Genomic DNA, 14,143 nt, shown 5'->3' on the forward strand with positions numbered 1-14,143 from the left:
GCTATGTGCAACACATAAAAAAAGCTATTTTTATTTTAAAATTATTTTTTTCTCCTAACTCCCCACCAAATTTTCCATTTCATCATCAATAAGGCACTGTTTACAGAAGGCCCACAAAATCACTGAATGGTGTAAATTAATTGGGAAAAAATATTTATCCAAGATATCCCACTGGGCCTTGGTTTGAGAGTGCTTTTTACAAACTAAACATTTCGCTGGATACGATTTAATGATGGTTATCTCAAGAATAAATAGAATTATGTTGTCTTCAGTGGAGAAATCCTAGGTAACCCTGCAACTCCAGTCCTTGCGGCTGTGAAACCCTCTGGTTCTCCTAAGCGAAGCTGGTCCCCCCCTTGCTGAGCCCCCATGCACTCTGCACAAACCTCAGCCATGGCAGGGGCTCCCTTCAGCGGTACCCTTTAATGTTTTCATTTTGCATATCTCTCTGCAGGCTCCTCGGGAGCAAAACTCAACCTAAAGCACCTTTCAGTCCCAGGTACCTAGTGCTGTGCCTCGTACTTAACAGAACCCCAAAAACGGTCTGGCTAGTGAGTCGGGGCTTCTGGGCGCACACACCCCTCTGTTCACGTTTACTGTGTGTGTTCATGCCACGTTACTCAAACTTCTAGGGAGTGAGTGACTCGCTAGGACAGTGTAGTGTTAAACAGTTCCTCACGGAAAGAAATGGCCCTGGTTTTACTGCTGATCAAAACATCAATAAGTTATAGTTGCGGTGAACTCCCTACTCCTAGGCCCCCAAGACTCCTTCCTGTGAGAGCCATTTCTTAGACAAGCTAAAGCTAGTAGCCATCTTGGCAATCGTTGTCGTCTTGGTCCCCGATGGGTTTGTTGTGGTAAGCATCGACCATCAGTTTCCTGCTGTCAGCCTCCATGTTTTTGGGATGGCTGTATTCCTCGCTGCTTGAAGCATTCTCTGCAGAGTTACTCTCTTCTTTGGATCTGCTACTGTCCCGAGAGTCACTGTCTTCCTCAGAACGGCTGTCCTGCTCGGACTGGCTCTCCTCGCTCTTGCTCTCCCTGGAAGCGCTCTGAGACTGGAGGCCTTCCTGGCTGGAACTGTCCCCATCCTGGGCTGACTCCTGACTCTCCTCTGAGAGTCTGAGGCTCTCACTGGACTGGCTGTCAGCTTGCTCCTCTGTGGACTGGCTTTCTGAGCTGGAGAACGTGTTCAGGCTGTCCTCCTCGCTGGACTCGCTGTCTTCCTGGTCTCCCATCTGACTTGTGTTATCTGGGTTGTCGCCCCTGGACTCCCTGGCCACCCCCTCCTGAGACTCGCTACTGCTTTCTTGGGATGGCCCATCAGCCTCCTCGCTGGACTCGCTGCTGGGGTCTTGTCCCTCTGCACTGTCTTCCTGGGACTGACTCTCGGCAGTGTCCTCCTGAGACTCGCTCCTGCTTTCCTCCTTGGAGGCGGTGTCCTCTGTGGAGTCACTCTGGGTTTCCCTGCTATTGCCATCAGCGAGCTCACCTCCATCATCTTCCGCGGAGACCTGGGACCTTCTAAGGGACTTGCTGCTTGACAATTCCACAGATTGGCTGTCATTTGAATCCTGAGTGCTCCTGAGCTCATGGTTCCCTTTTGATTCTTTGGACCTGATACTGGCGCTGCTCATTCTGTAGTGGCCCCGATCGCTCCCGGGACTTTCAGGGTCATCACTCAGCATCCCTGCATCATCGAACTCAGAGCCGTCCCCGTGGCTACTCTCGCCCTCGCTGCCACCTCCTACCCAACGTTCCTCACTCTGGCTGTCCTGAGTGGAGTCACCTGCCTCACGCTGGCTGGCTGCCTCCTCCTCACTGCTGTGGTCCCTGCTGTCACTGGGGGCATCTTGGGCATTGTTTTCCTGAGAGGTGCTGTCTTCACTGGATTGTGTGGTGTCTGCAGAGTCCTCATCACTGTCCAGTCTGGAGCGTCCTCTCCATTCAGGCCCTGGGCCATTGTCCTCGTCACCAAAGGTGTCATCTCCACTGTCATCTTCGTCATCTTCCTTATCAGCTTCTGTCCCCACACTCTTAGGGAGACCACCGGCAGGTCTATAAGCAGACTGGTCACTGTCAGAGTCCACATCCTCTTCAGACTCAGTGCTGTCACTGGGCTGGTCATTTGCCTGAAATCAAGGTAAACAGCTATGGTCAGTGTCCCGGAGCTGATGGAGAGGGCGCCCTCTAGAGGTGAGCTCTGTCTGCCTTTCCTCGTATGTTCTTATGTCACGGTCAGAACTCAAATGAGGAGGGAAGAATGGGTTGAAACTCAAGTCTCTGTCTGTCTATCTATCATCTATCTATCTATCTATCTATCTATCTATCTATCTATCATCTATCATCTATCTATCTATCATCTATCATCTATCTATCATCTATCTATCTTTCTATCATCTATCTATCTATCTTTATCTACCTTTTATCTATCTATGTATTACCTATCTATCATCTATCATTATCTACCTATTATATATTTATGTATTATCTATCTATCTATCTATCTATCTATCTATCATCTATCTGTCTGTCTCAACAGTGTTTTATTGTGTAACCCATGCTGACCTTGGAATTGCTGTATAGCCCAGGCTGGAGTTAAACTTAAGGTGATCCTTAAGTGCTTGAGTGCTGGAATTACAGGCATGAGCCACCATACCTAGCTACTTTCTATTTTATATGGCATATCCCTCAATGCTGCAACCCTACCCTGCCTCATTAATTATACATCACACCTTTCTCAAGCAGCCGTTTCTTATCCTCCCTTGAGAAATGACAGAACGCCAAGTCGATAAATCATGGATCCTCCCCTAAAAGGGTGTTTCCCAAAGGCTATGGTTTTGAATCTCTCTAACAATCTTTGATGAATATTTAGTAGATAAGGATAAGCAGGCTAATGACCCATCTCCTAGACTTGACCCTGTAGAGGGTATAAAGGGGGTCTGTACTGCAGAAAGAACCGCAATCCTGAATCACATGACTGCTTGACCCTGTAGAGGGTATAAAGGGGGTCTGTACTGCAGAAAGAACCACAATCCTGCATCACATGACTGCTTGAGCACAGAGGTGGGACAAAGCTTGGGAGAGCACTCAGTGGAAGAGCCCTCGCTTTCCTAGTATAAGATGCTGGCTTTGATCCCCAGTGCACACACACACACACACACACACACACACACACGATGCTTTTAAATAAAAGATAATAGCTTTCTGGCTCTCTTTTCCCCAGGACCACATTGGGGCTGCCTTAAAGAGACAGGCACTCCTAAAGCAGTTGTTTTTATTAAGGTCAATGCTTATCTAACATTCTCTCTCTCTCTCTCTCTCTCTCTCTCTCTCTCTCTCTGTGTGTGTGTGTGTGTGTGTGTGTGTGTGTGTGTGTGTGTGTGTGCGCGCGCATGCGTTTTAGTTGTTTGGTTTTTTTCCCCCTTGTTTTGTCTCTCCCTTTTTTTTTTTTTTAACTAAGGGACATTTAGGGACACAATGTCTCCGGTGATAAAAAAGGGAATGAACAGTATGTTCACATTTGAATTTTATTCTCTCACTTTTCCTTTTTTATTTTATGGGATTGTTTATCCTGCATAACCAATGGTTAGAAAATATTATATTTAGAACTGCTGCCAGGTAATTTAATCGCCCATCATTTTCCTTCAATTCCTAAGTAGCCAGAGAAGCCGAGGGAGCCTTGTTTAATTACCTGTTCCTCTGAGCTAACTTTACTCTCGTCTGATGACTCACTGTTCTGAAAGAGAAAAGAATAATGTTTATTTTTCTTTTGTAATTCCCAAGAGAAAATACGATACACATCACTTGCTCAACATTTATTTTTACTACTTTCACAATGACGAAGGCAGAGAGAGTATTAAAGTTACTTTATAAGACATTTATGACAGAAATAAATAAAATAGTTACCGTAGGTGGTGGTGGTGACTGAGCCAAATCGCCCTGTGTAAAAGAAGAAAATTCAGTTATTCTTCGGAAGTGGTTATGCTACTGCAAATATTTAGAATAATTTCAGGTGATTTTTTAAACTTGAGAGGTATGTATCATACTTTTGTATTATGATAAAATGTCTAACATCTGAGGTGAAATAAGTAATAACTTGAGATATGTTGAAACAGACACGGAAGATTTCTGTATTTCTGACACTTCACCCAATGTGGCTGCTCTGAAGTTGGCCGCCCCTACAACGGAAGGAAACGTAATATAGAACAACCCTAGGGCTCAGACTCCACTGTTAGTCTCAGTTAACTTGCTGCTTCCTGATGCTGGCCTTAAAAAGAGCCATGCTGGCATTGACAGTCATGTGTCCAGGGAACTCTTAAGGTTCCGCTGATCTGGAATGCTGCCTGTAGACAGAAGGTGGGCAGCTCTCTTCAGTTGACCGGCAGTTCCTTATTCTTACATGAAGAACATTACAATGTGGTGTGTGATACCACGAGGTGGCTGTGAGACCCACTCAACAGCATGGGAACCATCTTTGGTGCTGTTCAGTGTGACACAGACCAAAGAAATAATCCATTTTGAGTATTTCCACCTCGCCAAGTTCAAGAATAGACAAAAGTGAACTGAGAAAGCCGCTAAGCCCTTTGTGGAGTTTGCAGAGGAAAATAACACCAAAGGCAAACATTAAATGCCATTGCAACAGTCACCCTTGGGTTTCTTTCACTTCCCCCAGTCTCAGGAGAAGCCTGAGAATTGCTGAGCACATTCTGCCCTGTCCCCTGACCCCACCATCTCTGCTCTTCGCCTTTCCTTCAACACGGAAAAGTCCTATGTGACACACCCAAGGCACTAAATAGGAAAGGGGACAATTGCTAATGGCACGTCTTCCACCTGGCTCTCAACAGTGCTAGTCTGCGGAATCTCAGAGAAAGCTGCGAACGTTTGTCTTTGCTCCATGGTGCAACAAGCAGGCCCAGGTGCAAATTACCCCAGCCAGCAACTACTGGGAATTAGCAACCAGAAGAGAGCAAAGCATTGGTGTTTTTCTCATGACTTCAGAGCAAGAAATATCTATACGTCTCTGTTTAAATGAGAGAGATTTACAGGTGAATGCTTTTAAATTAGCCAGTCAATGGACAGAAGTCACAGTGTGTCCTGCAATGACTATTCTCACCCTAGGCACGAGCAGGACCCAACTCCAGGATTCCAGCTTTGTTCACTAAGTACTAAGAGTGTTGGGCCCAAGCTGCATCCTATGAAAAAGCCAACAAGAAGCCAAGCAATGAGCAAAGTTCTCTGAGGTAGTGTTTAACCTTGACCTGCAGTGCCAGTCTCAAGAACGGCAGACCTCCTGACCCTGGCTCCTTTCTTGACCCGCCAGCCACAGTGTCATAAAGTTAAGGTACCCCTCTAACGTTTATTAAGTATATAACCTGGACAAACGGCATGAATCCCTGTGCCTCCATTTCTGCTGAGTACATAGGAAATAAAATATGCCTAGTTCATTGTGTCAATAGTAAAATGAGAAGTAGGCTTCATATGAAATAGAACTCTGCCTGACGGTGGTTCCTGAGTGACTGGCAGTTGGCCACTAGAGTGACTGAGAGTTCAGCACTCAGTGAGCATCGCCATCGTAGGCCTCCAGTATTTTTTCATTCTTCTTTCCTCATTCCCGGCTTCTCTACTCCTCACCTTCTAGGCAGCTCTTGTTTGCAGACGCCAAGTTTCGGTCTCTCCAGAACAGCTGGCTCATTGTTAGTCATCCCCCTGTACCACGGCACCCGTCATTATAAGAACAAAACTAGAAAAGGGTCCCTCATCCAATTGCACTATGTGGGAATTAAAGCATTATTTTCTTATATGAATTAAAAGTCATAGTTCTTACTACTTACAGCTTAGGTGTTTATAAACTCTTAATTTATTAAAAATGTTATCATTTGCTATTGAGTCAACTAGGTTATACTAATCACTATTAATATTGAAATATTTTATAACATTTTATTTTCTACCCACCATCCACTCTTCCGAGCTCTTGGTTTCAGTATTTTGATATCTGGCAACCTAGAAAGAAGAATATACACAATAAACCTGCAGGAAAATTCTCAAGGCAGCATTTATTAACCCTTCATGCTGGGGCAATGATAGGTGACTCTTAACCTATCTTAGAACCACGTGGGGGCCTTGCTGAACTTCTATGTCTATTCTTAGAGAATCTGGGTCGTGGATCTGAGGTAGGATTGAAGAATGCAAATTTCTAACATAGCCTAATTAGTGCTGATTCTGGGACTCAGGGTGTCACTCTGAAGACCACTGCTATAAGGATGAAGATGAGAATCACAGTCGTACGAATGGACATAACCTGAATAAGAAATAACGTGGCCAACGTTTAAAGAAGACAGCCTCCCAAACAAATGACTATGACTCTTATCTTACTGAAGCATGCACAACAAACTGGTTCAAAGTCACTGAAAGCGATGCTGTTTCCAGTACACACGCCGATAATATCTCTACCATTATACTTACTGGGAGAGCACAGGATAATCCCCAAAGGAACATAAGTAGGATACCGGTCTTCATATTTGGATGTGATTCCTCTACCTGTAATGAAAGTCATGGATGTTTCACTTCAGGATACAGAAACCAGGGTGCTTTTGTTTTTACCTTTTTCTCTATAAAAAAAAAAAAAACTCTTAAATATGTTCCTCTTCTGATGAATGACTGGACAGAGAAAGCATACTGCACCTCTATGGTGGAATAGCATTTGACCATAAAACAGAACACAGCCCTGATATGTGTTACAAAGCAGAGGATCCTTGACCACATTATGCAGATTGAAAAGGAGGCCCCTAGAAAAGACCACAGTTGTATGACTCGTTTATATGAAGTGTCTAGAATGTGCACATCTTTAGACAAAGGAAGCAGATTTGTGGTTCTCGGGGCTTGGAAAGATGGGGTGTTGAGCAATGACAACTGGAAGGTGCAGATGTCTTTTGTAGGTGATGAAAATATCTGTAAAGGGGTTCTGGTAAAGGTTCACATCTGGGAATGCACTGAAAACCACTCAGCTATGCTCGTCAAACAGAGGAAGTGCTATACAAATTACACCTCCATAAAGCCGTTTAAAACATCAACGAAAACCTCACTCCTCAGAGACAAAAATACCTCAAAAAGGACACCTACAAACATTTCTGCATGAACTCATAAGATACAAATGAGAAAGCAGGTAGAGAAAAGAGAATAGAGAAGCTTCCAGGTAAATAAAAATGCTTTAGAGTAGTTCTGTGCTGTAGAATTACAGAGCAGCTAGCCAGTTTATTCCCCTAAAATCCTCTCTGTTTCTCTGTCCCCGACTGTGTGTGTGTGTGTGTGTGTGTGTGTGTGTGTGTGTGTGCGTGCAAGTGCATATGCACACGTTAGCACACTCAGTCATCCTTATAGCTATATAATAAAGTCTAGACAAAACTAACTTGGTTTTATTTCTTTTGTTTTGATCTTTAAGCTGCGCTGTGGCAGGCTTCATATTACAGCCCAGAAAGCTTTTAATGTCTACCCTAATGCATTCAGTCATACATTATACATGATTGTGCTGGATTCTCTGGGATACACTTGTGAGTCACACTAAGAGGAACAGGCCAAATCAAGCTGCCCTTCATCGCAAACTCTGTAAGCCAGTGGCTGCAAAAATAACTTCTTCTTTACCTCAGCATAGACCTTCCCAACGCTGACGAAAAAAACCTATCAAAATACTTTGAAGGGAAATCATTTTCCTGCAGCAGTAAAACCCTCACAGCTGCTCTGACAGACACACTTGATTGACTTTCATGTGTTCCCAAAAGTTCTACAATTTCATTTCAAACTCCCTACTCACTAGGTTCTTTCTTTATACATAAATACATGCTATAAACTGAAAAGACTTCTAAGCCATAGATTCATGAGTTTGGCTCTCTATTAGTATAAGATGAGAAATTTAAAATATATTCTTTATTAGAATTTAGGACACTGAACATTAATTTATTCTTACACTCATTATCTAACATTTTATTTATTTATATTTTCTGGAAAGAAAATATAAACATGTTCAACTGTACCTAAAATAAGTCTAATTCAACAGATGTGGTTTCTTGCCATAAAAACATTTTTCTAAATTTTTAGATTCATTGTTTTATAAAAGCTTTTTTAAAGAAAGTTCCAAATGCAATTTTCTCAAAATAACTGCACGTCAATAGCATTGGCATCATGGGTGAAGGAAAGCTACACAAATCTCCATTCTGATTTTACAATTTGAGTAGAGTTATAACTTCATAACTCTACAAAATATGCCTGAAAACACCAGTGACTACTGAGTTCTCTCACATTCCCTTTAATTTCTCTGCTACCTAAAAACAAAAGTGTGGAGGTGCAATATTCAGTGACTCTGAACCAATAAAGGTGGTGGCTCCACCAGGAAGGGTGTGGCGTTGTTGTTGAAGTCTCTCGGGAGTGGAGTGGTGTGCAGCGTAAGGAAGATGCACTAACTTGCTCAGGCTTCTAGAAACACTATTTACATCCTGACCTAAAACAGTAATTTTCCAAATGAAAGGCTGGGAACCCAAAACAAGACAACCCAGTGTCGCAGGAGAGCTGATGTTGGTTCCCAGAGAACATAGCCCCATTGAAGAAAAGCAAATCTTAAAGCCTGTGCCGAGTCTTCGGGAAGCCGCTCTTGCTGTGCTGTTGATGTTTTTGTAAAAACTGTGTTTCCAAATGAAAACACCAAACCTCGGTGAACATTTTAACTACTCTCCAAGGAAGAGTAGAAGATTCCAAATACCAGGTTAACAACGGAGCTACAGGCCTGTCTGTAGATCACGAGGCCAGAGCCACAAGCTTGCCTTCGATACCCGGTTATCTCTGCATTCAGTATGTGGTTATTAAGTAAGAGCACCCAAGTGAGGCATGAATCGCAGCCATTTGGAAGTCACTGAACAGAGACTTTACCACACTTCTGAATGGTCAGCCTGGAAGGAAAAAGTCAGGGTTTGGATAGCAACTGCTGTCTAGTTTCCAAGTGTGTCTGAAACTCTATATTAAGTGAAGCAACTTGTCTTAGAATTTCCTCAAAGCTAAGTTTCACTTGTATAGATCTTCTTTGATGTAAACTGAAATGAAGGAATGAGCCAAAGGAAAGAAATCCAAGAGTGGAAAGTCATAGGTTCTTTCTAAACCCTTGAAAAAGTAACTTAGGTATACTGTGTTGTTGTCATTAGTCTTAAAAACACTAATTAAGAATATATTTATTAACCATTGGGAAATATTCGTGGAGAACAGACTATGCACCAGGCATTAGTCTAGGTGCTAGGAAACAATACTAGACTATAAAAATAATAAGTGCCAATACCACGATCAACTAATCAGTGCCTACTTTAATTTCCTCACCATGACTCTTTGAAAGGAAAGTGGAATTTTGTCAGAATGTAAATTCTATTAGAATTCAAAGAACTAAATGAACAAATAAGATTTCCCCATCTTTCTTGTAATTGTGGTGGCCTCTAGGACATCTCCTATCAGCTCAATATTATATGCCTGGATAACCATGAAGAGCCCCAAATATAGGTTGTAAAAAACCTCTAGACACCTAAGACACCCTGGTCCACATCATCCTCAGGTTAACAGCAAATTGACTAAATAACATTTAGAAAATTGTTGTTTACATGTTCCTCATCAACAAGATTAAAGTAGGGTAAGTCCACAAGAGTGTCAGTTAGGCAGAAACTTGAGGTAACCAGGAGCCATTGCTCTTGAAGAGAACGACTTGCTTACGCCATGCAGCATCCTCTAGATGCCACAAGGAACACATGACCTGACCGCTGTCTGCTGTGGAAGACACATGCTCCATTGATGAAGTGAATTAAGTGTACAGAGTAAAACCATGCCTGATTTTGTGTGTGTATACATATATGTATACACACACACACACACACACACACACACACACACACACACGAGTTTCCTATCTTAGAAAATGTCCTAAAAGACAAAGCCACTCAATATTTATTGTTGAAGTCTATCTGTATACAAAGCCTTATACTAACATGAAAGGCCAGCTACCCAAATACACACTGTAATGGTCACATGCTTGGTTCTTGCCAGTGACGCTGACATCATCTGTCAATTGCATATGCGACTCCTAAGGACTACCATTGCTCCCTAAATGAACAAGGAGGAGTGGTGTTTCACTTCCATGACTGCGTTTTTGGAACTCTGCCACACAGGTTTAGATCCTTTCACATCTGCACATCTAAGAAACGTCCCTATAACAGTTTTGCTTATTACTGAAGTTAAGCTTCAAGGGGCTTTCCCAGCAGTCCCTGTTTAGTAGACTTTCTCTGTCAGAGGTAATTACAGAGATCTAATTGAAGCATTACCAGGAGAACACCTGGCTTCTTTGACTTAACGAAAACTAAAATAAGAATCAGTGTCCTCAAAACTTAGCTCTCCGTACCTTCCTCTGAGAATCAATGCCTTGTAACATGTACATATTTCATATTTTCAAACACCAAAGCAAAAGTTACTTTAAAAATTGAATGATGAAAATGTCTTACCCTGGCAAGTTCAAGTGGTCTTTTCCCAAAAGGTCAAAAGCCAAGTTGAGGTTTTCACAGAGGACTCTCAAAGAAGCCCCTCTCCAGATGCTGCTCTGAACACTTGCCTGACAGGGCAGAATTTAAACTCTGCTGCGGCGACTCAGAAGCCAATCAGCTCCGAGGTGGGGGCCACCTGACATCAGGGGTGTCACAGGGACCCCATCCACCCACACTTCCTCCAGCTGGCAAAAGTGGGTTTTCTCTAAAAAGCTCTTGTGGTTCTCAAATGACTAGACGAGCTCCCATTAAATTGAAGATCTTCCTAAAGCTTCATTTTGCTTTCTAAATATATGTCATTCACATCCATGCAAGCTTGTGGACATTATAAACAATGACAATGTCTCCTGCCCACTCACCGACCCCAGCAGACCCAAGGATGGGAAAAGAAGAGCCTGGGAGGGACAGAAAGCTTCCTGTTGATGTATATTTCCAGGTCGTGCATGTGAGAAGCTACTAAAAGTCTAGATTTTCTTAAGTTGTTAGTGCTGGGAATATGGGGTTTTATCTCCTCTTTTCTTCTAACGTTCTCTACCCACCCCTTACCTCATTTGTACACAGAGACTCCAAATTCTTACAGGTCTAAGGAAGTACCATTTGCACAATTTCATGTTAATAGGAAATGTTAAAGTACCAACTTGTATTTTTAACAACAACAGAAAAAGAATTTAAATCCACCAATATCCTCTGAAACTACTTAGCACATTTTAGAAATTTTTGAAATCAGTGCTGGATTAGAGGAATGCTAACTAGATTCACGGCATCCAGAGAGGCGTCGCCAAGGGATCTGCTCCATCACCACAGCTGAAACGGAGAGATAAACACCTAAACACCGTGGAGTCGTTTTCCTTCTGAGGAGGGTACCGGAGCTGGCGGAGGGTTCTGGAAGTGGGTTTGGCACATGCTCAGGAGCACACTCCAATAACAATAGCATACCACTAAATAAACACTTAGATGATATAATACACACCACCAGGCTTTAATTTCCCCAAGAGTAAGAATGTTTGTTTTTTTAACTGAAGGATACACAATGCCACAATGCCTCTAATACGTAGGGCAGTTCTTGGGTCATCGTAAGTTCTCAGTAAATATTTTTTTGGATGAATGGATGAATTGAGGTGTACAATTACTGACTAAAATGCCTGCACGACTCATTCACTTTTTTAGAAGCAACAACCTGGAAACTATTTTCAAATACATAGGTCATTAGACCTACTCAGTGTAAACTTAAACATGGGAGAGGGGCAGGATATGGGAGGGATCTTGGGCAGGGGTGGGAGCAGGATGTGAGAGGGAGGGGTCTATTTTCACACGGAGTTGGTTAGAAGGACATCAGTGTTTGTGGGGAGAAGCCCTAAATGACATATGTTCTGCTCTGTTCTGAATGACACTCCCTGGCAGCTCACGGTCCTGCCTGAACTCTATCCTAGGTGAACCTTACAATCTTATGTGAAAGTGGCTTCCGGGAAGACTGGGGAGGAGGATATTTAGACTCCCCAAATCCCCACACCCAAACAGAGAGATAGCTAGATAAATAAAAATGAGACGCTAGTTAAAATTGGGTGTTTTATTATCTATTGTTTCATTTTTAAAATTATCCTAAGGCTTTGTAGTTCAAAACAGCTAGCAGTTTAGACATCTGGGAATTCAACAGGGAGGAGGGGGGCTCATTCAGCAGCTACAGGAAGGAGCTAATCACTGTGTCCATTGTCAGAAAACAGTATCAGTGAGGTCAGCCTCACTCTCGGTTCCCCCAAGAACAAAATAACTTATTCAACCTTCCTTCCTTATGTTTCATTTTACATTTATTTGTTATTATAGTGTCTGTACATGGTATGTGCATGTGTGTGTTTGTATGCATGTGTATGTGTGAGTGTGTCTGTGCTTGTGTGTACACGTATGTGTGTCCCAGCACTCATGTAGAGGCCAGAGGACAACTTTGTGAGGTAACCAAATACAACCTGAATACAGAATCCAAATCACACCCAGGCCACAAGAGAGCTAAGATCAGTTTCTATTACCTGCAGGCACCAGAGCACAACATCCCCCAAGCCTCTTCTTTGGTAACCGTGTACATGTTCAAAAGGCATATGGGTGAACATATTACTGCATATGCTCAGTTTAAGGTACACACTTTGGAACATGTTCCATTAGGGTAATAGTTCAAGAAGAAAGAAAGGCAGGAAGGAATGCCCCCATGCACCATGTTTTGGGGCAATTATGGTCTATGGGGAAGGAGATCCCTTGAATTTAGGCCCACGTTAGAAAAGGACAAAATAAGCAAACAGAAGGAAGAGAGCCCAGGGAAAGGCATAAGAAATAGATACAGATGCAGAGAGATCCACTCCTTTGCACATTCAGGAGTCCCATGAAGATACTAAACAACATATACACATCAAAAGATATGTAGGGTAAGAAAGAAATATATCTTTTTATCGTGTGTGTGTGTAAGAGAGAGAGAGAGAGAGAGAGAGAGAGAGAGAGAGAGAGAGAGAGAGAGAGAGAGAGAGAGAGAGAGAAACAAGCAAACAAAACAAAAGTCCTGACATGGCATTATGAGACAAGGAACCTCCAAAGAAGCCCTTGAGTTCCCTCCCTGCCGACCGTCTCCTGCTAAGCTTGCAGCCTACCCTAAAGAGAGGTTTGCATCCCCAGTGAGACTCCCTTGGAGAAAACTAATTTTTCATTGACAGTGGTTATCAATTGGAGATAGCTTCTGGGTTAGGAATGGGGGCATTAGTCCACTTCTTCTTTCAGCTCTAGAGCCCCATCTGGTGCAGACCTGTGCAAGCCCTGTGCACGCTGCTGCAGTCTCTGTGAGAATATGTAAACCAAGGACTTCATACTCATTCAGACTTGCAAATGTAAAGGATTGAAACAAACTGGTATTGGCATCCTAGAGATAAGTGAGCATCAACTCTACCTTTTCCTGACATTGTAAGAACAAAAGAGTAGCACAGCCACAATGACACAAAACTGTCATGGAAGGAAGACGTGGCAAGCAGTAACACACGTTATCCATAGAAATGAAAGAAGAAGAGGTTAAAGGGGAAGATTACAGCATATAATAGTTCCACACGTAACACAGATGAAGTCTACTCTTCAGAAGAAGGCGGGAACAAAGAATACATAAACAAAAGTAATTTGGAGCGTTCTTAAGAATTATGCCAGTAGCCAAAAAAAATCATCGTTTCCCCCCAAGACTGACGTGTATATAATGTGAGACAAAGAAAAGTAGACATTTTGAATTATTCCATTTCTTTTGACCAACGTGTCCCTGAGACTCAAAGTCTTAAGATCAAAGGACAAGGCATACAGATTGGATGGAGAAGAAATCCCATAATCTTGTGAATTTTTAAACTCTCACACGCCTACACTATGCAAATATACTCTCTCTTTCCTTGTACAAACTTGAAAATGGCGACGGATAAAGAAGTGGATGGTGCTGGGGATGCAAGGCCTCCTGGGGAGCTGACTGGTTGCTGGTCTGTGGAAGGAAATCTGGTAAATCTGGAACAATTTACAGCTCAAACTGCAGGAAGCTGTGCGAGATTAGGGTGTTTGTCAACGCGAGACAAGGC

General features: G+C 42.7%; 1 protein-coding gene across 2 annotated transcripts; it reads right to left on the reverse strand.

Annotated features, from left to right (window-relative positions):
* Positions 1-803: 803 nt before the first annotated feature.
* On the reverse strand, positions 804-6,519 carry Dmp1 (dentin matrix acidic phosphoprotein 1). Of its 2 annotated transcripts, XM_038315807.1 has the most exons (5): positions 6,466-6,519; positions 5,956-6,003; positions 3,910-3,942; positions 3,695-3,739; positions 804-2,132 (listed from the first exon to the last, which is right to left on the reverse strand). In XM_038315807.1, the coding sequence occupies exons 1-5, from the start codon at positions 6,517-6,519 to the stop codon at positions 804-806; spliced, it is 1,509 nt and encodes a 502-aa protein (XP_038171735.1). The 2 variants fall into 2 exon arrangements, with proteins under 2 accessions (XP_038171735.1, XP_038171740.1); XM_038315812.1 differs by lacking the exon at positions 3,695-3,739.
* Between the last annotated feature and the right edge of the window lie 7,624 nt (positions 6,520-14,143).

This window comes from Arvicola amphibius, chromosome 1 (genome assembly GCF_903992535.2).
Source record: "Arvicola amphibius chromosome 1, mArvAmp1.2, whole genome shotgun sequence".
Classification (NCBI taxonomy): domain Eukaryota; kingdom Metazoa; phylum Chordata; class Mammalia; order Rodentia; family Cricetidae; genus Arvicola; species Arvicola amphibius.

Coding starts and splice junctions, on each gene's coding strand:
- Dmp1 (XM_038315807.1), bottom strand. CDS start 6,519: ATGAAGACCGGTATCCTACTTATGTTCCTTTGGGGATTATCCTGTGCT. Junction 3,943..5,955: donor AGAGCTCGGAAGAGTGGATG/GTGGGTAGAAAA, acceptor TCTTTTACACAG/GGCGATTTGGCTCAGTCACC. Junction 3,740..3,909: donor AGTCACCACCACCACCTACG/GTAACTATTTTA, acceptor TTTCTCTTTCAG/AACAGTGAGTCATCAGACGA.